Source organism: Myotis myotis, unplaced genomic scaffold, assembly GCF_014108235.1.
Source record: "Myotis myotis isolate mMyoMyo1 unplaced genomic scaffold, mMyoMyo1.p scaffold_m19_p_6, whole genome shotgun sequence".
Classification (NCBI taxonomy): Eukaryota; Metazoa; Chordata; class Mammalia; order Chiroptera; family Vespertilionidae; genus Myotis; species Myotis myotis.
In genome coordinates, this window is record NW_023416368.1 from 90,156,729 (window position 1) to 90,180,429 (window position 23,701).

Below are 23,701 nucleotides of genomic sequence, written 5' to 3' on the forward strand. Positions count from 1 at the left end.
TCAAATATTTACTCAATGCCCTACTGGGAAGGATGACTGCTGTGCTAGGCTCTGGGAATGGAACAGTGAACCAAACAAAAACACAGCCTGTCCTCTGAGGAGACTGTGTAGGCGCTTCATATGGGAGGACAATCTGTACAACTATGCACTGTCCCGTTTTACAGATGGGGAAACTGAGGCCTGGAGGAGCTGAGGAAATTGCCCAAGGTCACACAGCTAGTAGAGGCAGACCTGGCATTTGAGGTGAGATCTGTGTGACCCCAAGGCTGTGCTGGCACTGCCTCTAGGTTTCTGCTCCTCAGGGCTTCCGGCCTAGATGGGGGGGATTGGACAGGTGCATCAGGTCAAGCACGCACACCACTAGGCATGGGACCAGTTAGTGGGAGAGTGGCTTACCCACACTGGGGACAGAGGCTGTGGGAGGCTAAGGACAGGAGTGGTAGCAGGCTGGAGGCAGCTGGGCTGTGTGTGCAGGGAGCCAGAGACCCAGGGCATAGGTTGGTGAGAGGGGGTTGAGGGCACTCCTTGCAAAGGGAACTGGGAGGGAATGACTACGTGAGGCAGATAAGTTACAGCTGTGCCCACAGGTGTGCTCCCCCCTGAAAACAGACCAGCCTGTCAGAGTGCAAAGTGGAGACCAACGGGAGATGGAGTCAGCTCTGGTGGGCCCTGAGGTGCCCAGGAGGAGGGTTGCCAGGTATGACTTCTGGGGAACCATTTGCCAGGTGGTTCTGAGCTGGTGCCTGGGGGCTCTCCTTGGCTGTCCTCTCCTGCTCCCTGGAGCCTGGGTTCCAGGGGGTTGGCAGAGGGCTGGTGCGTGGGGGGCGAGGGCCAATGGGGGTTGTTGGGGCTGGCCAGCTCCAGGCAGGACAGCAAGAGAGTGAGGGCAGTAGGAATGGAAAAGGCATCCGCGCAGAAGACAGAGGGACATGCATAGCCCAGGAGGGTGCGGGTGCCCTCCATCGGAGTCTCTTCATCTCCGGACCGGGCAGCCTCCCAGCGCGGAGCAGGTGGCCCGGCATCTCCAGCGGGAAGCTTTGCGCCGCTGCCCCGCGCGGGCTCTGGCCTCGGGAAGGGGGCGGGGCGGCCCCGTTTGGGATCTGTGGGTGTAGGGCCGCATCTGCACCGGCGTGGGAGCCCGAAGCGGGCGGAAGGGCCGGCGGACCGCAGGCAGACGGAGTGGCCGGCCCGCCCCCGCCCCGGCCTCAGGCCCTCTGAAGGGGCGGGGCAGCCGGCCCGGAGGGCTCAGCCGGCCACAGAGTAGGGCCAGTCGCCGCCGCCAGAACAACTCCGCTGCGGGGGGGAGGGAGGGGCCGCCGCACCTCGGGGAGGACAGGCGCAGCCTCTCTGGCTGCTCTAGGGAGAGTCACCCCCCCCCCGACCCCCCAGCGGGGCGCGGACCAGACGGCAGCGCTGGGGCCGGGCTGCGTGGAGGAGGCGGCTTCCCGGCCGGGGCGGCGGCAGGGGCGGCCCCGGGATCACATGGGCGGAGGCAGGTCCCGGAGCCCCGGGCTGCTCTGCCCAGAGCCGGGCAGGCGGCGGCGGCAGCAGCGGGAGCCGCGGTGTCTCCTCGCCCTCCCTTCCTCGCCTCCTGGACTCGGCCGCCCAGCCCGACAGGTGAGCGGGGCCAGAGGAGCGCGCCCACCTGCGCCCGGTCCGCGCGGCCCGCGGCCTCCTGACTCCCGGCCTCTCGGGGCTCAGCGCCCGCGCCCTGGGCGCCCCTCCGCGCCCGGGCCTTTCCTGCGCCCCCAGCCCCTCTCCGGAGCCTCGCCTCGCGGAGGCCCCCCCCCAACCCCCTCGCTGGCTGGGCCTCCTTGTCCCGGGCGCTGGTCCTCCAGCCCCCGGCCCGCGGGTACTTGGGTTTCAGAGTGCAGAGGGCGCCGGAACTGGGCGAGCCGGGCTGACGGGCTGGGTACCTCCCGGAGTCCACTGGCCGGCTCAAAGGTCCGGGAACCAGGGCGTGCTCGCGGCCTGCCCCGGCCAGGGTCCTGGGGAGGGACCGAAGCTCAGCCTGGGCAAAGAGGAAGCCACAGGGCGAGGAAGAGGGCAGGCTGCCCAATGGCCAGGGCGCGCGCCCCACGGGCCCCTTAACGCGGGGAGGTGGCCCCAGTGCCCTTGGATAGATGTGGGCAGCTCTTGCGGTCTCCGGGCCTCCCCAGGGGCAGCTCCAGGGTGGGTGCTGGGCAGGGTGGTGCCCCAGTTGGGCACTGCAGCTTTCTGCCTGGGTTGGCTCCTGACTCCAGACCTACAGGCTCCGGAAATCCTACAAGGGCCCTGTCTGCAAGGACACGCCCTTGCCCACGGAGGGGGCAGTGGATGGGAAGCCGGCGGCCCTAGCTCACAGGCAGCATCAGTCGGCTCACCCTGCTGGCCAGCACCAGGGCGTGGCTGTGCCCAGCTTGGCGGATGAGTTTATCCTTCTTTGGGGCTGTTCAGAGGGCATCAGGCCCCTGGGGGAGGTGGGAAGCCCAGGCTTGCCTAGCCGGGCCACATTGCTGAGGGCCGGCAGGTGGCCCGAGGCTGCTCTGAAGACCTTGCCTCACCTGGAACATGGTGGTACCACCCGCTTCCTTGCTGTCACCCTGTTCCCACAGCGCTGCCCTCCCCCAAACAGGAGGAAGTACCTTGTGCTGTGGGTTTTGGGGACCGGAAGCAAGCACTAGTGGGGCTTAGCCCGGGTGTGGAGGAGGGGAGAGGAGGAAATGCCGACATCGCCCATCGCCTACCACCTGCTGGCCCCTGCCCGCCAGTTCCCCAGCAAACCCCTCTCTGGCACCCTGACGCCTGCCCCCAGGGAGCTGCTCTGCTGAGCACAGTGAAGGGGAACTGGAGTCATGGCTTCCCAGGGTGGGGAGAAGTGCAACTGGAGGGTGAGGGAGGGAGTTGGTCATTTCCTCCATCCCCTGCCCCAGCCCCTGAGGGGCTGCTCCTGGGCCTGTCATCTCCTCTCCTCCCTTTTGCCTCTCTCCCCCCGCCCTCCCCCCATACTGTCCTTGGCGGGCAGGGTCAGGCTCCACCTCTCCATCCTCTTCCTCAGGCATGGCACTGACTGTGGACGTCATGGGGCCAGCGCCCTGGGGCTTCCGCATCACTGGGGGCAGGGATTTCCACACGCCCATCATGGTGACCAAGGTAAGGGCCGGCTCCTGGAGAGCAAGAGGCATCCCCATAGTTAGGGTTGGCTCTGTTTACCTGGTCCCCACAGACACCTTTCCTTTTTTGTTCTGGAACCAGAGGTCTGCTTCTGGGAGTGCTGGTCCAGGGAGGGCTGGGACCCTGTTGCCACCAGGATGTGGTCGCCAGGTCAGGAGCAGGCTTCTGGGTAGTGAAAGGGAGCTGGGCCAAGGGGCCTGCTGGTTGTCAACCCCATACCTGCCGGTAGCCCTTTCAGGTGGTTATGAGAACAGGAGCCCCTCAGTTCTTGGCAGTTTCACCTTGACCCAGGCTGGGCCAGGCAGCATTCACACAGGGGGCTGGTGTGCGGGCGGGCAGTCACAGCACGTCGCGGTTTGCACTGGCAGGGCTCTGTCTGGGAGTATCTCCGAGCACAGTTCCTGAAATTCCGTCATCACATACTCTTTGGAGAGAGGGGCTGCCATGCAGCTTCGGAGGGTACTAGCTGATTAGCTGGGCAGATACCGAAGGGCAGGGAGAGAGGTAGTAAAGGGGGACACAGGCCAGCCTGGTTCAAACCAGCTTCTGTGTTTCTTGGGCAGGACAGAGGGAATCCCCCCCCCCCCCCCCCCGGCCCTACCTGTCACCACTGTCTGAGCAGGGGTACCTCAGACTGCCTGCACCTCATCCCCTACAGGTAACGGAGCGGGGCAAGGCCCAGGCTGCTGACCTCCGGCCTGGCGACATCATCGTGGCCATCAATGGGGAGGATGCCCAGGGCATGCTCCACGCGGAGGCCCAGAGCAAGATCCGCCAGAGCCCCTCGCCCCTGCGGCTGCAGCTGGACCGGTAGGCTCTCCGCATCTGCTCAGCCCGCCGGCATTCCTCTCCCCTTGGCCAGCACACGGCTGGGGCCGCCCTCCCCCACCTGCCCTTTCAGCTCATCCTGAGAAGGTCCTGGGCTCCTGGCCTGCAGGCCTGCAGCTGGGTGGGCCGAGGGGTGTCCCTGTGCCTGGCTGGGCATGTAGCCACAGGTAGGGCAGGCTGGCATCAGCCACCTGGATGCCCGGGTTTGACTGGTTCCCAAGTGTGCGGGCTACAGGGCGTGGCCATGAAGTGGGTTGAAGAGGGAAAGGTGTGCCTTAGGCTGAGCCTCCCAGGCCTCTGCCTCCAAGAGGGCATGACCTTTGTTCAGGTAGGGCTGGGGGGAGGGAGGTGAGGAGTTTGGTGGTTCACTCCCCCCCAACCCCCGCCCCCCAGAGCCCCTCTGTCCCTCCCTCCATTGGTTCTCAAGGCCTTGCTGGTGAAGGCTGATTTCTGGCTAGTGGGGTTTGCAGCCTGGGGCCCTGGATGGGGGCGGGGGGGGGGGGGGGGGGGGAGGGGACAGGTGGTTCCCCAGGGTGGGGCATCTTGGTGAGTCACAGGAAAGGAATCCTGGGAGATTCCCCCAGCCAGGAGAGCCCTTTGGGAGGGCCTTGAATCTGAGTCGGGTTCTTCCTCTCTGCCCTGCTAGGCTCTCCCTGGGCCCTGACTCTATGCCCTCTCCTGGCCCTCCCTCCCACGGGCTGTAGAAACTGGCTCCCACAATGCCCTGGGCAGCCCCAGCCCCTTCAGTGACTCTTCTTGCTCCTCTGGCCCAGGAGTGTTGCAGGAGTGGGACCTAGAGGAGGAGGATGGGGAGTACCTCATGGCATCTGGGAAGGGGACCAAAATCTACAAGAGGCTGCAGAGTGGGGCGGGGGAGGGGCAGGGAGCTGCTGACACCATCACTTCCTCAGGGAGGTGAGCCTGGCTGAGCACCCCCAGGCCTCCAGCTCCATGTTGGGCAGGTCAAGGTTCCCTGTTTCCCTTTTTTTTTTTTTTTTTGCCCAGCCCCCTCTTAATCCTCCCTGAACACCCCCTCCCCACCCTCCATGACCTTTTAGGTGCTCAGAGCCCTATGGCAGGAAGCAGTGCTCTGGGCTAGAGCCTCAACCCAAGCTCCCCTCACTCTGACTTCACAGCCGCACCCCCCACCCCTGCCCGAGAGGCTGCGGCTGCGGCTGCGGCTGACGTGTGTGGTGACTGAGGTTCCTGCTGACCTCTCTAGAAGTGGCCTCATCAGGAATGGTGCAGCGGAGATGGGTCCTGGCAGGCGCTTTTCCTCGGCCAGCTCTCGGCCCTCAATGGCGTCTCTAAGGCTCCAGCTGGCTCTATAGGAAAGAGCTTTGGAGGACAGTCCTGGGAGGGGGGCGGAAGGGGAGCCCTCTGGCTGGCTGCCTTGGTGATTGGCTGGGGAGCTGGTCTCCAGGTCCTGCAGCTGCCTGCCTGGCGAAGGGGGACAGCTCCACCCTTGTTTTATGGAGGAGGAGCCTGTGGAAGGGACCAGGACTGACTCTCTCAAAGGCGTCCACAGCGGCCGAGCTGTGAGGGACAGGCCTCTGGTTGGGGACAGTGGGCAGCTGGCCCAGCCACTTATTGGGCTTTAGGACTTTGGGCAGCTCTTCCTCTCTGGGTGCCAGGTTCTCCATGGGCAAAGATGTAGGGTTATTTTATGAAATCAGCAGTCTCCCCGCAGATTGATCTGCCAAACTGATGCTGATCAGAGACAAAGTTTGGATAAAATGAAAAAAAAAAAAAGACAGGGGGCATACTGGTAGTGTGAGGAGTTTTTTTTTTAATAAAATAGAATTTATGGAAGTTTTTGCTTAAATTATTCCTTTCTACTTTTTGGTGCTCAACTGTCCTTTAAGAAATAACGGTGGTCGCCCTGACCGGTTTGGCTCAGTGGATGGAGCGTCGGCCTGGGGACTGAAGGGTCCCAGGTTCGATTCCGGTCAAGGGCATGTGCCTTGGTTGTGGGCACATCCCCAGTAGGGGGCGTGCAGGAGGCGGCTGATCGATGTTTCTCTCTCGTGGATGTTTCTAACTCTCTATCCCTTTCCCTTCCTCTCTGTAAAAAATCAATAAAATGTAAAAAAAAAGAAAAGAAAAAGAAATAACGGTGGTTGATGACAATAGTTAATTGGTTTTGAATTTGGCCAAGTTGAAAGTTGACAAACCACTGTCTGAATGCTTTGGACATTTTACTCGTCTTGAAAACCTGGTGTGGAGGCAGCTGAAATCCCCAGCCCCTACCAGCTAAGCAGGGTCCCAGGACCCCTGTGACACCCCTTCTCTGTCCTCTCCTCAGGTCCCGGGCCGCCTCTCCTGGACAGACCAACGGGGAAAGCGCCATGGAGGTGCTGGCCACACGTTTCCAGGTAGGCTGGTGCCTTTAGCCTGGAGCCCCAGCACCGGAAGTGAGGGGAGGCCTGAGGGACAGGGCCCTGGGGGTGGGCAGTCCACTCTTCAGGGTCCTGTCTCCACAGGGCTCAGTGAGGACACACACTGACAGCCAGTCCTCCCTCCGGTCCTCCTGTTCCAGCCCACCCTCCCTCAGCCCCCAGCCATGCAGCCCCTTCTCCACCCAGGCCCCCACCAGCCCGCGTGCCCTTGCTGGAGAGGCGGTGATGAGCCGAAGGTGAGTGCAGGGGGTGGGCATCCCCGCTGCCAGGCCCAGGCCAGGCCTCTCGGTCTCAATAGCTGTGTTCAGGGGACACGGGGCACCCTCTCTTTCCCTGGGGCAGTCTGGAGGGGGGAGGGCTTGGCACACACACTGTGCATTTCCCTCATTCAGTTCCCAGAGCCTGGCACACAACCCAGGACTCGCTGCTGCTGACCGCCTGTCCTATGGAGGCCACCCCGGACGCCGCCAGGTGAGGGCACTGGGGGGCGGGGAGAGCTTCCCAGGCCCGCTGGTTGTCAGTGGTGCCTATGGGGCTGCAGGTGGCTGATCCCACCTGGGCAGCGGGCCCCTGTCTCCTGGCAGCAGACACTCCCCTCTCTCCAGCCAGGAGGTCATCCTATCTGCTGGGGGGTCACGTTGGCTGCTCCAGCCCTGCCCCCCGGTCCAGGTGGCCTCCCACCACCTCACTCCCACTCGCTGCCGCCTCCCTGCCTCCTGCCGGCTTCCTCCCTTCTTGAGTGTTTCTCTTGGGCTGCGACTGACATAGTTTTGCTGCTGTTGTTGGGATGGTTCCCTTTGGCTCTGGCTGCATCCCTCGCACACATTCCTCCCCATTCCAGCCCCATGCCTGCCCCCCTCCACCACCCCATCCCCTTCTTTTTCCTCGGGCTCAGCCCAGGGAACCACCAGTGGGACTGTGGTTCTGCCTGAAGTTGCACTTGGCCCGTTGTCTGTCTGCCCCACCCCGCCTTCCTTCCTGGGGGGCCTCCCACCCCAGGTCCCACTGTCTACTAGTGACAGCCCAACCCCCCTTGGTGGTGTTTCTCCTCTCTAAGGGCCGGGTGCAGAGGTGAGGGAGTGAGGCGGCCAACTGCTCTGGGCCACAGCTGCCGGGGGCAGAGTTGTGGGGGGGGCATGTTCAGCCTTTGGGGTGAAGGGGATGAGGCCCAGCTGCTGGAATCCGAACTCCGGTTGATCTGCATTCCACAAAGCAGAGCCTTGGGGGTGGCGAGGGGAGGGTACTAAGACCGGGGGCTCTGGAGAAGGAAGGGGGTCCTCTGGGGGCTGCATCGGGGTCCCAGGCGACCGGCTGTGGGCCTGCCCAGTGGCCCGCCAGGCCTGTGGGCATAACGATGTATTCCATGAGACCCCCTTCAAACAGTTTTAAATGTAGCTGTGGAGATAAGACAAACATGCGAAACAACTTTGGAACAATTAAGCACTAAACAGTGTGGTCTTAATTAGAAAAGCAGGGGGCCTTGGAGGTGAGTGTGGACTGGGGTGGCCTCAGAAGGCTTTGTCAGGGGTTTTGCTGGAGGGTCAGGAGGTCGGACCCGGTAGGGGTTTAGGTTAGAAGCAGATGAGCAGTGGAACAAGCTTATCCTAGGCCCGTGGTCAGAAAACTGCGGCTCGCGAGCCACATGCAGCTCTTTGGCCCCTTGAGTGTGGCTCTTCCACAAAATACCACGTGGGGGTGCGCATGTACAGTGCGATTGAAGCATCGTGGCCCATGCGCAGAAGTCGGTATTTTGTGGAAGAGCCACACTCAAGGGGCCAAAGAGCCGCATGTGGCTCGTGAGCCGTGGTTTGCCGAGCCGCAGTTTGCCAACCACTGTCCTAGGCCATGGCTGGAGAGGGCGGGTCCATCCTGGCCTCCTTTCTGTGGTGCCCCCAGCCCTGGCAAAGGGGGCATTTGGGTGGTACAGGGAGTGGCTCTCAAACCAGCGGCAGCACCTTGGAACGTGTTAGAAGTGAAAACCCTCAGGCTCCAGCCTAGATCCACTGAGTCAGACACAGGCAGGGGGTGGGGCACCGATCTGTTCTAAGGAGCCCTCGGGGGTCCGATGCATGGGAAGATCTGAGGACCTCCCCAGTGGCCCCAGTCATGTAGGGAGGAGCCCTGGGCTGGGTGGCAGGGAGAGGTGGCAGGACGGCTAGTCCCACCTCCACTGTGTAACCTTGGATGAGCCCCTTCCTCTCTCTCTGACCTGAGGCCCCTGTCATTCCTTCAGCAAATACTTAGCGAGCAGCTGCAGTGTGTCAGGCACGGTTCTGGGCTCTGGGGAAGCAGTGGTGGAAAAACAGAAATTCCTAACCCAACTAAGTGTGCTTTCTGGTCGACAAGTGAAACAAATCGGGTGGTGTGGGAGTCACAGAGTCCCTTAGCTCCCTCGTGGTGTCACTGTGCACCTTAGCACCTTAAAGCACTAGAGTCCGGGAAGAGAGAAGCACATTCAATCTCCTAAGCCGATGGCCGCCCTCCTGCCCTGCCACTCACTCACTAGTATTTGTCTCCTGTGTTACCCAGAACACATTTTGGGAGGTGTTGGCCACACAGGGCTCCTGATGGCAGATGAGCAGGTGTTCTGGACTTGGAGGGGACAGGTCGCCTCTGTGGAGACAGGTGTCCTTCCTGAGCTGACAGGAAGGGGGAAGAGGAAGGCCGTGGCCCTGAGGGAGGGAGTTGGATGCCTCTCCACCCGGTGTGCTGGTCTGGAGGGAGGAGGGGTGGAGGTGACTGTCTACTGAGGCTGCGGCTTGGCCGCTGGCTCCTGAGCAGGCCGAGGCCACGCTGGGCCAAGCGCAGGACGCCACCAGCCCTCACGGTGCCCGTCTGTAAACTGGGGGTTGCCCTTCCGGGAGGCAGAAGCCTTGGTGAGCAGATGTGAAGTGAGAACAGCACCTCTCCCTCTGGCTGGCACGAGGGCTGGGCTTTTGAAGGAACGGGGGCCGGATTTCAGCCCTCCCTCCCACTGCCCAGTGTCCCGTCCCCCCGCTCCCGGCCCAGGGCATGTGCCAGCCTGTCTGGGACAGCGAGATGGGACATCATTCTTGAGTCACTAGCTGGCGCTGGACGTCATTCCTGAGGACATTTCCTCACCGTCCTCTGTCGACCACCTGGCACCAGCTGGGCACTCAGGTTCTGTGCTGTGGACTCCCAGCCCTGCCTCCGATCCCAGCTGCTGCCCTTGGGAGCTGAGTCGCCTCACTGTGGAAGGCTTGCCCGCAGCGGCCTGCAAGCAGAGGAACGCGGACTGGTGGGAGAGGCAGGGAGAGGGTCTAGGGCTGTCTTCTCAAGACTGATGTTTCCCCTTTAGCTTAGGAATTCATGCAGGTTTTTCACTCAACCCCATGATTCATTCCTGACTTTGAATTTTAAAACGGAGGGGATTTGGCTTTCCAGGAAACTGCCCTAGCATGGCTGCCTGGGGCCTCAGGCTCTCCTTTCCATGGGGACGGGGTGGAGAGGGAGCGGAACAACAGAGGTGGAAGGGAGATGCCCACGTGGAGAGCAGGTGTAAGAGCCCGAGATGGACGGTGCACACGGGGGAGGGAGAGGGCACTGCTGCTGGGCTGTGGGCCCAGAACCATCCTGGCTCCCCAAGGCTGCCCGGGGCAGGACCAGACCTCCCAGGGCGGCCTGGAGAGGCTGGTGGGCTCAAACCCTGGCCCTCCTAGAAGGGAACCAGCGCGGTGGGTGAGAGGTCCTTTGTGCAGCTCCAGCCCCGACTCCCAGAGGGGGCTTGGCCTCTTCCCTCCCCTTTATGTTGCCTTTTCCTCGGGGCAGAGGGCTGGCTTCTTCGTTTGTTCTGTCAGAGCAGACAGGCCCCAACATGCAACATCTTTCCAAACACATGGCCCGAGATAACAGAGGAATTTGCTTTTTGTCTGAATTTAGCTGGTTGTCACCCCCTATCTTCATCCTGCCCCTCCGCCCAGTCCCCTTGCAGAGCCCTCACACCTCCATAGCTGGGTGCTGCCTCCCTCCCCTCCGGGTGCACAGGAACAGTCTCCGGTGACCTGGCCCGGTTCCCATGGAGGGGACGGGGAGGGGGGCCCTCTGGTGTTGGGCCTGGGAATAGCCGGCCTTGGCCGCTGGCTGTGCTGGCTGAAGGCTCCAGCGCTGACTCCTCCCCTGGTGCCTCTCCTTCCCACAGGCTGGCCTTGGCCTCGCTGGCGACTCCGCAGTGCTGGTGCTGCCGCCTTCCCCGGGACCCCGGCCCTCCAGCCCCAGACTCAGGTACCAGCGAGCCTTGGAGGGAGGGTGGGATCTCGGAGGACTAGGAGGGACTGGCTTCCTAGAAAGGGATGGAGGGGTCCCTGCCTCTCTAAGTCCAGGCAGCTCATCCTGACACCGGACCAGACCTCACTCCTGGCTGCCTCCCATCCCCACAGTATGGATTCGGAGAGGGGAAGCCACGTCCTACGAGAGGACTCGGAGGTCTTCAAGATGCTGCAGGAGAATCGTGAGGGGCGGATGGCCCCCCGGCAGTCCAGCTCCTTCAAACTCTTGCAGGAAGCCCTGGAGGCCGAGGAGAGAGGTGAGGCCCGGGGTGGCCGCGGCGGCGGTGGGGCAGGGTGGTGGCGGTGGTTTGGGAGGGAAAGTAGGGACACCTCTGGGCCCTGGGTGGACAGCTTATTGGCCTAGTGATTCCTAAGTGCTCACCAGGAGGCAGGCACCCAGGGGCACTGAGACCACAGGTCCTGCATTGAAGGAGCTTGCAGTCGGGGGTTACCGGGCGCCCTCAGAGGTCCAGCTGGGATCAGGAAACTGCCAAGGGAACAACACGGGGGTGGTGGGGTCTCCGGGGAGGGCTTAGTGGAGGAAGAGGGATTTGATGTGGTCCTTGAAGAAAGATGAAGCCTTTACCAAGCAGCCTTCAGGCGGTGGCTGGCCGGCTGCGGAATGTGGAGGCGCGGCCGAGAGCTCTTGGCTGTGGGAGCAGAGGACAGCGGCCTGGCAGCAGGGAGGTGGCCCTGGGAGTGAAGTCCTGGCTGTGAGGCTTCGAGTGCCAGGCTTCGGAGTGGCCTAACCCAGGAAGGCCAGTTAGATAATTAATGCAGGCGGCACCTGCGATGCCGAAGGCAGCAGTTCAGGCGATCCGGGCTCCTGCCGAACGTTTCCCGTGCCCCCGTGGACCGGCCCTGTGCAGAGTGTGGAGAGGAAAGGTGGTCAGGGCCCATGTCTGTCCATGAGGAGCTCTGTTTATTGGGGCTGCCAGGCCCACCCGGCTCCCAGGAACCGGAGGCTGCTGCAGGCGTCCCTGTGGAGGGACCACTGTCCTGCTTCAGGGGAGAGATGGGGAGGCCTGGCCTGGGCAGTGGCATCAGGGAGCGCGAGGATGGGCCGGGCAGGAGAAGTATGTGAGTGGCAGGATCACTAAAACCTGGTGGCTGTTTCCAACTCTGACGTCTGGTTCCTAGAGGTGTGCACAGAGGCAGGGGTTGGGGTGGAGCCAGTTTTGAAAATGTGTGACCCTGAGCCCTTGGCGGGCCCCTGGAGGGAGAGGCAGATGGGTGGTGACATCACACTGGAGTCTCCGTGGCATCAGCTGCAAGTGGGGACCGTCCCTGCCTCGTAGCGTCTGTGCTTCATCTGAGCATGGTCCAAAGCTCAGAGACAATAACGCATGTAAGAGCCCTTTGGAAACTGTACAAAGGTTATCGCCCATTATTACTGCCCATTAACATCATCACGGCGGGCTGCACAAAGGGAGCCGTCTGCTTGGCCTGCTGGGTCAGGCACCACGCAGGCTCTCCCAGCTTGCTCCTTGGCTTGGGCAGGCAGCCTCCCGTGTGCTTCCTGCACTTGCCCAGCCTCAGCCAGGGATCTTGCCGGATCGCTTCCTTCCTCCACTCCCCACGCTCACACCTGGTGCCACCCCAGAGGCCCACCTGTAAGTGTGAGTCCTGGCGGCGTGTTGGAACAGGCGGAGTGCGCGTAAACAGCCCGCCGCTGCGGTGGGCCAGCTCTGATGTGTCTGTCTGCCCTCCCTCCTCCCAGGTGGCACACCTGCCTTCCTGCCCAGCTCCCTGAGCCCCCAGTCCTCCTTGCCCACCCCCCGGGCCCCGGCCACCCCGCCCAAGCTCCACACGTGTGAGAAGTGCAGCACCAGCATTGCGTGAGTCTGGCCGCCTGGGAGGCAGGGTGGGGGCAGGGCACAGGGTGCTTCCCAGAGGGGGCTGCACAGAACAACCCGTCAGGGGCCCTGGAGGGCACAGTGACAAGTGGAGCCGTCAGGCATTCTGTGGGTCACTGTCAGCCTTCGCAGGAGGCCCGGCTGGCTTTGTCCTGCCGTTCCCCCTCCCCCCTGATTTCTGTCCCCCTCCCGGTGGAGGGAGGAAGACGTGCTACTGCTTTTGGTTTATCTGCATGACATCCCAGTCTCTGGAGATCTGCCTCTAGACGAGGAGCCTCCTCCGGGGAAACCTTGCTCTCACCCCTCCGGATGAAGTTCCCAGAGGCAGGTTCATTGTTCTCAGTGGCGACATCGCAGTGCAGCCACGTCCTCTGGAAAATTGCTGAAAGGCTCCCCTGGAAAAAGTTGTTCCGCGCACAGCGTGGAGGGGCAGATGACTCACTCTGGGCGAATCCCTTCCGCTCCCTGGGCCTCAGTGTCCCATCTGCAGAATGGGAGAGTCCGCGCTGCTGCACTGACAGAGGACTGTCCCATGTCGGAGAGCAGCCCAGGGCCCGGGCTTGTGGCAACACTGCTGGGCCTGCACCTTACTTTCCTCTTCAGCAGGGCCGTGGCCCCAGAGCGTGCCTTGCCAGCTCGTCCCCAGACGATGCGATGCTGTGGTCCTGGCACCTGGGACCACACATTGAGAACCACTGCTCCATTAACAACCCAGGAGATACAGGATGGAGTTTACCTGCCTTTTGTGGGGGAGGAATGACTTTATTATTATTATTAGGGTTCTGGGGCTGGAGCCTGGTGAAGTGAGATTCCTGAGGGCAGGCATGGGGGGTCAAGAGTCAGATTTGGGGATCTTCCCAGGTCCTGCCTCTGGGCTCTGGGGAGCAGCACGCCCGGCTCCGGTTTTCCACCCCCCAGGCTAATGAATGGCTTTCCGACCCCCCTCCCTCAGGAACCAGGCCGTGCGCATCCAGGAGGGGAGGTACCGCCACCCTGGCTGCTACACCTGTGCAGACTGCGGGCTGAACCTGAAGATGCGTGGGCACTTTTGGGTGGGGGATGAGCTGTACTGTGAGAAGCATGCCCGCCAGCGATACTCAGCGCCTAAAGCCCTCACCTCCCAGGCCTGAGCACACCTCCGGACTCTGTGGGCACCTCCGCGCCAGGGCCATGCCAATAACAAGTTGGCATGGAAGGGCGATGGTGGGTGATGGGCCCCTTCCCCCTCACTGGGTGAGGCCGGAGGCTGGGGCCTGTCTTACCTTCCCAGGCTTTTGCTAGATACTCCCACTTCCCCCTGCTGGGCAGCCTCTGCACCAATCTCTGAGGCGGACATTGCATCAGTCACCATTGAGCAGCAGGGGTTAGGCAGGCTGGGCTATGGAGATTAGTATCTAGGAGAAGGGAGGGTCACAGGCTAGGGGTATTCATGATGCAAAGTTCTTGACGTGAGTTCAATAAATATATATATACGGGGACAAAATAAAGGAACTGCCCCTCCTTCCTGTCCTCTTCTCCCTGGCTTCTCCCTACTGCTGGGAGCAAAGGCTTTATTCACATAGTAGAGGCCCGGTGCACAAAATTCGTGCACAGTGGGGGGGGGTCCCTCAGCCTGGCCTGCAACGATGCCAGCATCCCTCGCCCCCCAGCCTATGGCCCAAGGCCCCTCCCCTCCCTCCACGAGGCCAGGGCCCCTTCCCTCCCTCCATGCAGCTGGGGCACAGATGCTGGGCTCATGTCACCAGGGGCGAGGCGAGCCCAGCGTCCCGCACCCAGGCCTCTGGCCAGAAGCCCCTCCCCTCCCTCAGTGTGGCCAGGGTGCAGATGCTGGGCTCGCATTGCTGAGGTGACGCCGCCAGTGTCCCACCCCGGCCATATGGGCACAGCCATCTTTGTCATGGAGTGATGGTTAATTTGCATATTACTCTTTTATTAGATAGGATTTCCCCTCCCTCCACCCCTTGCCCTACCAGCTGATGAAGCTGGGGGTCCTGCTCTTCCTGGGCCCCTTTGTAAAGATGCCTGTTTTACCAGATGGTCCCTGGTGGTTTGCAGGAATGGGTTTCTCCCTGGGAGCCTGGGGAGGGGAAGGGATGGTGGAGGGTGGACAGCAGAGGCACAGGAGGCAGCCCCAGGCCCATTCTGCCACGCCCATCTCCATGCCATCCCCTGCTCTGCCACCACTGGCTGGGCTGGTGCTCTCTGTGCCCTTTGCTGTGGAAGCTGCCAGTCCTGCTGACTTACCCAGAAGACGGGCAGAAAGGGGCATGATCCAAAGTACCTCCTGCATTCTCTAAGGCTGTCTGCAGCCATTGGAGAAATATAATCACCAGAACCACTTTGGGACAAGGCTGCAGGCTAGCCTTGCCTGGAGGCGACAACCCAGCAGAGCCCCCACACTGAGGGACCACCACCCACCGAGGGCCTCACCTCCAAGCCAGGGTTGGTCTGCCACCCCTTCCCCTGGCAGTACATATAAAGTGCATGGCCAGCCCTAGCCAGTTTGGCTCAGTGGATAGAGCGTCAGCCTGCAGACTGAAGGGTCCCAGGTTCGATTCCAGCCAAGGGCACATGCCTATGTTGTGGGCTCGATCCCCAGTCGGGGCATGCAGGAGGCAGACAATCAATGATTCTCTCTCATCATTGATGTTTTTTATCTCTCCCTCTTCCTTCCTCTCTGAAATCAATAAAGAAATATATTAAAAAAAAAAAAAGTTCATGGCCAGTGCCAGCATGTTTGAGGCAGGTATTATGTTTGAGGCAGGGGACAGTGGTCCCTGCCAGATTTTTGGCGTGATTGACTGCCTCCCCCTCCACCTTGTTCTAATCCCAGAGGACATTTCAGAAAGGCGCACAGGTGCTGCTGGGTGCTTCAGACTCACCCTGCCCCCAAGTCAGCCGGAGGGATGGGCATAGCCTCAGCTTTATTTTCACTGAAAAGATCAAAGCTGGGCTTCAGAGGGTGCTGGGTGCTATCTGGCTCCTTTTGGAAGGAACCTTGGCAGAGCCTGTGTTGCCTCCTCAGGCACCTGTTGATATAATTTACACCTTGGTATAATTGTCTCAACTTTTACCTGGATGGCTGCCTTTATATTCACAGGAAAGATCAGGCTTTCTGTGGCTCAAGAGGAGGTCTGGTCTGAAATGGGATACCCACCTGGGCGCCACCTAGTGTCCGGCGTAGCCGTGGCAGGGAGAACACTCAGAAGGGGAATTCACCCCTCTGGAAATACTTGGGTTCCGGCAAAATGGGAATATAGAAAGATCTAGCATTTTTCCTGCTTTCCTAAAGATAACAGTCAAGTGGCAGCAACTGAGCGGCATGAATGAAATACTGCGACGTGACGACAGTGCTTAAGAGCTGATGTGGAGCACACAGGCGGCCCTGTGGGTGCAGAGCAGGGGCCGTCCGTGTGAAAGGATGAACAGGACTTGGAAGGGTGGAGGGGAGAAATGCCGAGTGACGGGGCGAGGGCAAGGGGAATGCTCAGTTTAGGGCAGTGGCTGAAGGGGATACTGAGTAAGGCTGTAAAGCAGTGGTTCTCAACCTTCTGGCCCTTTAAATACAGTTCCTCATGTTGTGACCCAACCAAAAAATTGTTTTCGTTGCTCCTTCATAACTGTAATGTTGCTACTGTTACGAATCGTAATGTAAATATCTGATATGCAGGATGGTCTTAGGCGACCCCTGTGAAAGGGTCGTTCGACCGCCCAAGGGGTCGAGACCCACAGGTTGAGAGCTGCTGCTGTAAAGGGAGACGGGAACCTTGAATGCCAGGAGAAATGATTTCAACTTCAGCTTGCGGCTCTTGGAACACTTTGAAAATTGTAAGCAGGGAAGTGACAAGTTGGAACAGGTGGGCTGCAATAGTAACGTGGTGAGATCCTTGTCTCTAGCAGACCTTGCTGGGCCAGCGGTGTTCTCAGGAGGGGAGACCCTTGCCAATGGGCATGCCTGGGAGTGGTTGAATGCCTTTAAAGGCTGGATGGGTTCAAGCTAAAATCTACCTCTTTAGCTCTCTCTCCAGGGGCTGTAGGGTTACAGTTCCAGAACTCTCTGCGGCCACACACCAGCCTGAGCTTGGGAGAAAACGTCTGTGGAAGGTGGAGTAACTAGGGGTGGGGGAGACCACCGGATTATGCAACTGCAGTTTGTCCAGTGCAGTGCCCGCCTTCGATTTTTCTGCATTTGGGGGAATCACTTCAGAAATGAGGGCAGATGGGAGTTAGGAGGGGCCTGGGAGAGTATCTAATACCGCCCCCTTCAGTGGGAGACGAGAACGTGACTTTCCCAAAGTTCCACAGCTACGTGTTCTAAAGTGCCAGGGAGGTGTTCAGTGCTTTAAGTCTGACCCTCCCAGTGGGGAGGTACTGTTACCATCCTCGTCTCTAGGTGAAGAAACTGAGGACAGGGAGGATGAGTACCTGGTGGGAGGACTCCTAGCTGGTAGGGGAGAGGGCCAGGGAAGGAACCCGGAGCCGGACTCCCGGTTTCTGGCTTGTCCAGGGGTGGGGGTGCTCCTGCCCCTCCACGACCAGAGGCAGCCTTCCAGGCCACAGAGGAGGCCACCACGGCTCCCCGCCATCTCTCGTGTGGCAGGAGCTGCCTCCAGGCGCTTAGCGTGGCCCATGGTCCCTCAGGGCCTCACTCAGTGCTGAGCTTGCAGGAGACGTGAGGCTGGGACTTCCCCATGGAGGTGAAGGGGCAGTCACACCCCTCCGGCCTCAGCCTGAGGGGTGACTGCTCTGGCCACCACCTGTCACAGGAACTCGCCATAGCTGCTCACCCCTCAGGTGGGCAGGGATGGGGTGGCTGTGCTGCCTCTCCCTGCCTTTAAGCATCACTCAGAGGGAGGTGAGTCTCCTGCAGTGGTCAGGGTGAAGGAGAGACCGTGGAGGTGGTCATGTGGGGGCCCGGGGCTGCCGTCAGGGCAGCAGAAGGCAGATGGGAGGGACGTGTATAACCCTCCCCCCCCACCCCCCCCACACACATCAAGGTATCCCCATCACCATGAGCGCCATGAGGGCATGGCCAATCCGCATGGTCTGGAGTGGAGTGTACACTGGGGGCGGGGCGGGGGGGGGCGTGTTCTTTTGAGGCCACACACGGCCTTGTGCGAGGCCTTGCCTTCCTGCTGGCTGGCTTCCTGCTCCAGACGCATTCCTGCCCTGAGTCACCGAGGAGACTGCTGCTTGGAATGTGGTCCCATATTCTCCACGTTCAGGGTGAGCTCTGGCAAAGTTTCCCTCCTTCCCTCCCACCCTCTCACTTTGGAGGGAGGAGCCACCTGACTGATTAGCCAGCCCTCCTAACCTCCTACCCCGAGGGCAGTCTGGGGTCTGGCAAGGCTGGGGTTTGGTACCACACAAGCTGTTTGATTTGCATAAAGCGGTTCCGGCTGGCCCAGTGGTCTGTTTCCCTCTCTGTATGAGAAAGAGGAATAGGGCCCTGACCGGTTTGGCTCAGTGGATAGGGCATCCTCCTGCGGACTGAAGGGTCCCGGGTTCGATTCCGGTCAAGGCCATGTACCTTGGTTACGGGCACATACCCAGGAGGTGTGCAGGAGGCAGCTGATCAATGTTTCTAACTCTCTATCCCTCTCCCTTCCTCTCTGTAAAAAATCAATAAAATATATTTTTTAAAAAAGAGGAATAGGGCGAGGATAGGGCCGGAGGGGGCAACCCAGGGGACCCATGGCCAGTGGGGAAGGGCTTGCCTGGCTGAAAACCAGGGGTTAGGCATGGTCAGTAATTCAAGCACTTGGCCATCCTTCCTCCTTCCCTGGGCTTGGCTGGAGGCCTGTTTCTTGATTTATAAAGTTAGAATCTTGTAGTTGGGTTCCCTGATGAAGGCTCCTGCGTAGGGTGTTTGAGAAAGGGTAGGAGGGAACCAGGAGCAGAAGAGGTGGGCAGACATCTCCCTCCCTCCCAGGTACCAGCCACCTCCTCCCAGGCGCCCTAGCGGCTCAGGTGCAGGTTTGCCGCCCACCGGCTTCCTCGCCTGCTGCAGGGGACTGGGTCCTGCTGGGATTTCCCGGCCAGGTCACCCCCCTCAGGACAGGTTTCCTCAGAGGCCGCCAGCCCACCTGGTCACAGGCTGCCTCACTCCCGCAGCCGCCTGGGCTCCCAGCCCCCTTCAGGCCTGCGGTGAGGCTGGTGGGTGACAGTGTTGAATCCGTGGGCAAAAGGCTGGGCTGGGGACAGGGGAGCCCCGCCCCAGGCCGCTCGCCAGTCTCCCCGGCTCACTGGGTCCCCAGTCCTGAGTCCCCGCCACCCCAGCTGTAGCGTCCCCGGTGAGGAAGAGGGTGGGGCCAGCAGGGGTTCGGGGCTGGCCCGAGACCGGCGCTCCGCAGCTGTCGGAAAGGAGTTCCCCGGGCAGACGGCATCCCCCGTTTCATCGCGCCGGGTTCGGGTGGCGGTGACTGGCCCAGGCGCACAGCGGGGAGCGCGGGGCGTCCGCGTCCCGGTCAGGCCCTCCCAGGCGGCACGTGGGCTCCATTTCCTTCCGCGCCCCGGCCCCGGCCCCGGCCCCGCCCGCCCGCGGCGTTTCGGCTGCAGGAAGGCGGGCTCCGCGTGTGATTAAGACGCGGAGGGACCCCAGGCCGGGGCTGCCGGGGCTGAAGGGCAGCGGACCAGGGTCCTCACCCGCACGCAGCCAGCACTGGGGGCCCCGCTCCCCGCACACCTGCGCGCTCCTCCCCCCGCGCAGGGAGCGTCCGGGGGCCGCGGGCGGACAGCCCTCGGCGGCTGCAGCGGGGCCATGCGGGGCCGGCGGCGCGCCTTCGCCGTGGAGCCGCGCGGCGGCGGCCGGGGTGAGTCGCCACCCCCAGGCGGCCAGAGCCTCCGCCCTAGCGCCGACCCCCACCCCGACCCCGTCTGCGCCCCGGGCGCGCGACCTCGCCCCGTGGACGGTCGAGTGACCGCGCCTGGCCCTGGGAAACCCTGAGTGTGGGCGTTAAATCGTCGGCGCCTCTGTCCCGCTCCCCTCGGACCCCCGCTCTGGGTCCCGCTCCGCCGGCCCCGCCCCTGCCGCGTGTGACAGCCCCCGTGCGGCGGCGGCCCCTTCCCCGTGCAGCGGGGGGCGGGGGGGGGGCGAGTTTGGCGGCCCCCTGCCTGCCCAGCCCCGGGGCTGCCTGGGAGACGTGGAGAGCCCTCCACCCTCGCCAGCCTCAGTTTCTGCACCTCAGTACCAACTGGGGCGCCCAGATGGCAGGAGGGCCTGGCACCAGGTGACAGTGGGTGACAAAGCGACGGCTCCTCCTACGCCCCTACTTCCCTTTCTTCTGTTTAAGCTTTTTCTTTTCAACTCTCCACAGAGTCCTCACTCTTTCTCACTTAAAAGAACTACAGCCCCACCTGGTCGGGGCTATTACTTTACCCCCCCCCCCGCCCCCCCCCGCCCCAGCTCCAGGAGAGCTCCTCAGCCTCCCGGTGCCAGGCTGCAGCCCAGGCTTCGGTCTCTGTGCCCTTCCCCTCGCCCCAAGGGGGTGCAGTCATACCCCGCCTTGGGGAGCAGTGGGCGAAGCTTCAGCTCCCCACTTAGGGCTTGGAGGTTCAAGGCAGACCTAGGGGCAGGAGTGCAGGGACCCCCGGGAGGAAGCACCCCCTCCTCAAAGGAAGATGGGCCGTCCCAGGGGCTGATGAAAGGAAACCCGCCCCAACAGCCCACCCCTGCTGGCTGTGACCACTAACAACTCCTGCGGTGGGAATTCCGCCGGACGGCTCCAGGCGGGGCTGCAGAGGTGGGCGGGGCTGCAGAGGTGGGCGGGGCTTGCCCTGCAGGCTCCTCCCTTCACCTGTGGCCCAGCCACGCCTCCCCGCGGAATGCGCTCAGCTGCCAGGAATGCGAGGGCGGTGGGGGCAGCCTGCCCTGCCTGAATCCCTCTCCTTGCAGGTGGGGCTGGCGAGAAGCTGGCAGGAGGGTGTGTAGTGCCTGGAGTCACCAGCTCCTACCGCCGGATCCCGGACGCCTGCGGAGAGTGCTCATCGGACTCCTGGGAGGGGGATGGCGAGCTGAAAGGTCTCCGGACGCAGGTGCCGCTTCCCAAACTGGCCTTCCTGGACTCGGGAGTGGAGATGGCCGTTGGGGACAGCTCCTGGGCCATCTCTCCACGCCTTTCTCAGGACTCCCTGGACTCAGAGCCCGTGGGGAGCCCTGAGCCCCTGGCCCTGCCCATGGAGCCTTCTGCCCACCTGGGCCGGCTCCTGGCCAGCCAGAAGCTAGAGCGGGTGCTGGAGCGGTCCAGCCAGCTCCCGACTTCACCTGCCAGTTTGTCACACCACCACCGCTCCCGGAAGCCTACAAGGAAGCCTGAGTATGAAATGCCCCCTGTTGGAGCAAGGGACCAGGGGGCCACCAACGCAGAAACTGACCTAGAGGCAGGCCTGGGAGAAGCAGAGGTGGTGAGTGGCCCCTCTCAGGCTGGGTGAAGAGTGGGATGGCGATGGCCCTTTCACCGGGGGGTGCTGGGGCTCCCCATTTCTTCTCCCCGGAGCTCTCTTGGGGTGGGGCATTTCTGTCCCTAATCATGGGTTGTGTCTCAGCTCCTGGCCTCACCCCACTCCCAGCTGTGCGGAGGTGGGCAGGTATGAGGTTTGCCCGGCACCACGGCTGGCTGGGCATTGGGAGGCCAGTTGGTTGCATGATCCTCCTTTCCCTGCCTGTTCTGCTCCCACTTGATGGCTGCCAAGGGTGGGAGTCTGACTGAGTCCAAGTTTCCCCTCCCTTACTCTGCCCTACAGGGGAGGGGCATAGGGCCTGAAGCCGGGGCCTGCCCTCCCGGGCAGGGTCTTCACTACCTGGAACACCTGTGCCTGGTGCTGGAGCAGATGGTGAGGCTGCAGCAACTGCACCTGCAACTGCAACCCCAGAGGCCCCCTGGGGTGAGCGAGCCACCTGGCAGCCAGGCAAGTGGGTGGGCACGTAAGTGGGGGGACCCTTGGCACCAGGGCTTCCTTCAGAACAGCCTAGGTCTCTGCTCAGGCTCTGACTTCCCTTCTCTCCTGTACGCAGGGCCCTGTAGAGAAGGAGGAGTTGACTGTGGCCCCTTCACCTCCACTCTCTCATGTCCCAGGCAGTGAGGTGCGGGGGTCATTGGAGCTGCTCAGCCAGACTCAGGAGACAGGTATGGGGCAATTGTGTCTCCCTCTGTGCTCTGTCTGCCCAGGGCCCCAGGCAGACCCCCTGAGCCCTGGGCTTGGTGGGTGTGCTCCTGTTCCTGGCCTTAGGTAACCTGATTCTCTCTCTGAAGGCGAAAAAGGAGCTTCACTCCCAAAGGTAGGTGTGCCCAGTGCCAACCCTTTCAGGCTGTCCAGAGTCCCAGCAGAACCAGCTCACACCTTGCAGCCCTCCCAGAGTCACAAGGTAGGTGATGGATATGTGTGGGGCAGGTGACAGGTGGAGGTGCGGGTGGTTGGCTTGTGTGGATACCCTAAAGGCCAGAAACTCTGGGAAAATGAGAGGATTCCTGTTTGGAGCAGGTGACTTCTGCGGACTGTGGTGACAGCTGCGGACTGTGGTGACAGTATGGGGTATGTTGTGGGGTGGGGCTCTGCGGTGACCCCCTCATTCTCTGCTCAGCGGGATCTCTCCCACTGGAACAAGGTCAAGGTCCTTCTCAATCGGATTCGCTGGAAGAGCCCTCAACACCCTGAGCCTCCTGCCCCTCCTAATGGCCCTGCTTTCAGGTGGGTACTGTGGCCCAGCTCAGTTAGGGCAGAGGGTGGAGCCGGATGGACCAGGATGAGAGATTGTACTCCTAGTTCTCTTCGTCCCTCTGAAATCTGAGTGACATAAACAGTCTTGGGAGGGTGCTGGAAGAAACAGGAAGTAGTTTAAACTCCCCATTGACAGACAGATGAGGAGGCTGGGGGGGGGGGCGGGAAAGGGGGGCGCGCTTTCCTGAGGCCACATGATGAATCAGTGGCAGAGCCAGTACTAGAATATGGGGGATCTCCTTAGGCCATCCCAGCAAGACCTTAACTCCCAAGGGTGAAACTTAGGCCACCTTCCCGTGTGTGTGTGTGTGTGTGTGTGTGTGTGTGTGTGTGTGGCGGGGGCACACAGACGAAGGATTCCACAATGGATGATGGTGGGCAGTTACACTGAATAATTTCCCAGGAGGAAGAAGCATCATGTCAGTTACCCTCCCCAGGCTTCCCACCGCAGATACGCAATGCCGATCCACTCTGGGCCATTGTTACCTTTGTTTCCTTCTCCTAGTCTAAGGCCTCCTTTCCTTTTTCACAGAGTTGAGTCAAGGGACCTTCCATGTCGTCCCCTCAGGAAGACCTTTATGCCATCGTTAGTGCTGAAGAAGCAACGAGCGAAAAACCTCTCTGTTTCCTGAGACCTCCTGGTGCAGGGACATGACGCTGGCTGGAGGAGTGTGCAGTGAAGTCTTCTTTGCCTTTTGCCCCATTGCTGTTTTGGGGCACTGCCAGGAAAAGCTGCTGATGCTCGCCCTTCTCTCTGAGGCGAGAGCCGAGTCTTTCTCCTCTGAGCAGCTTGGCAGAGGAGCCCTGGTTCCCTGGGAGACCCCAAGGTGTGGCATTTCCTGGGCGCCTTTCTGACTGACAGAAATCCCTGCACTAATTTATCAGGCATCCATGGAGCACTTTTGGCATGGTGATCTGTTGGGGTCCAGTGTGTTGCAGATATGTATGTATGCAACATGATATACATGTACAGTATCTCTGTTGTGAACTTATTGGATCCAATCATCTCTCCTGAATCACACACTCAAGGGGTTGGTCTTCTGGGTGAGGTAATTGCAGAAGGATGGGACTGACCTTCATTCCTCAACGGACAGTTACTGATCCTGGAGTCCTGCTTTGCTCCACATACCTGTATTGGAAGCCCCAGGACAGGGAAGGGTGTCTTTGCTTTAAGTCTTGCACATAGAGCAGAGCCCTCGAAGACTGCACCAGGAATGAGAGGGTTAGGAAATACGGGGAATAGCAGAGTAACCTTTGTTAGCTGTTTTGCTTCCTACTAGCCTTTACATGTCAGAGCTGAAACCAGAGGCCCACACTAGCTTTTACACCTTCACAAAATCCCTTAACTTGTCTGAGCCATAACTTCCCACTTAATCTCCAAATTGTATAATGATGCTTGACCTACCTACCTCACAGGTTTGTTTTGAGGATAAAATAAGATTAAACTATCTTAAAGAGTTTT

General features: G+C 61.2%; 1 protein-coding gene across 16 annotated transcripts; it reads left to right on the forward strand.

Moving 5' to 3' along the window:
* The first annotated feature begins 1,326 nt into the window (after positions 1–1,326).
* Positions 1,327–23,697, forward strand: PDLIM2 (PDZ and LIM domain 2). 16 transcript variants are annotated; one of them, XM_036313589.1, is made up of 14 exons: positions 1,328–1,617; positions 3,038–3,132; positions 3,812–3,963; positions 6,287–6,356; positions 6,465–6,616; positions 6,773–6,851; positions 10,540–10,622; positions 10,778–10,923; positions 20,417–20,925; positions 21,238–21,429; positions 21,536–21,647; positions 21,774–21,886; positions 22,103–22,209; positions 22,772–23,697. In XM_036313589.1, exons 2-14 carry the CDS (start codon positions 3,040–3,042, stop codon positions 22,869–22,871), a joined length of 1,908 nt encoding a protein of 635 aa, XP_036169482.1. In that variant the 5' UTR covers positions 1,328–1,617; positions 3,038–3,039; the 3' UTR covers positions 22,872–23,697. The 16 variants fall into 16 exon arrangements, 12 of the variants coding, with proteins under 12 accessions (XP_036169491.1, XP_036169482.1, XP_036169483.1 ...); XM_036313590.1 differs by lacking the exon at positions 1,328–1,617 and adding an exon at positions 2,614–2,632; XR_004968273.1 differs by lacking the exon at positions 1,328–1,617 and adding an exon at positions 2,639–2,847 and having other exon boundaries at positions 21,751–21,886; positions 22,003–22,209; positions 22,772–22,814.
* Positions 23,698–23,701: the final 4 nt, after the last annotated feature.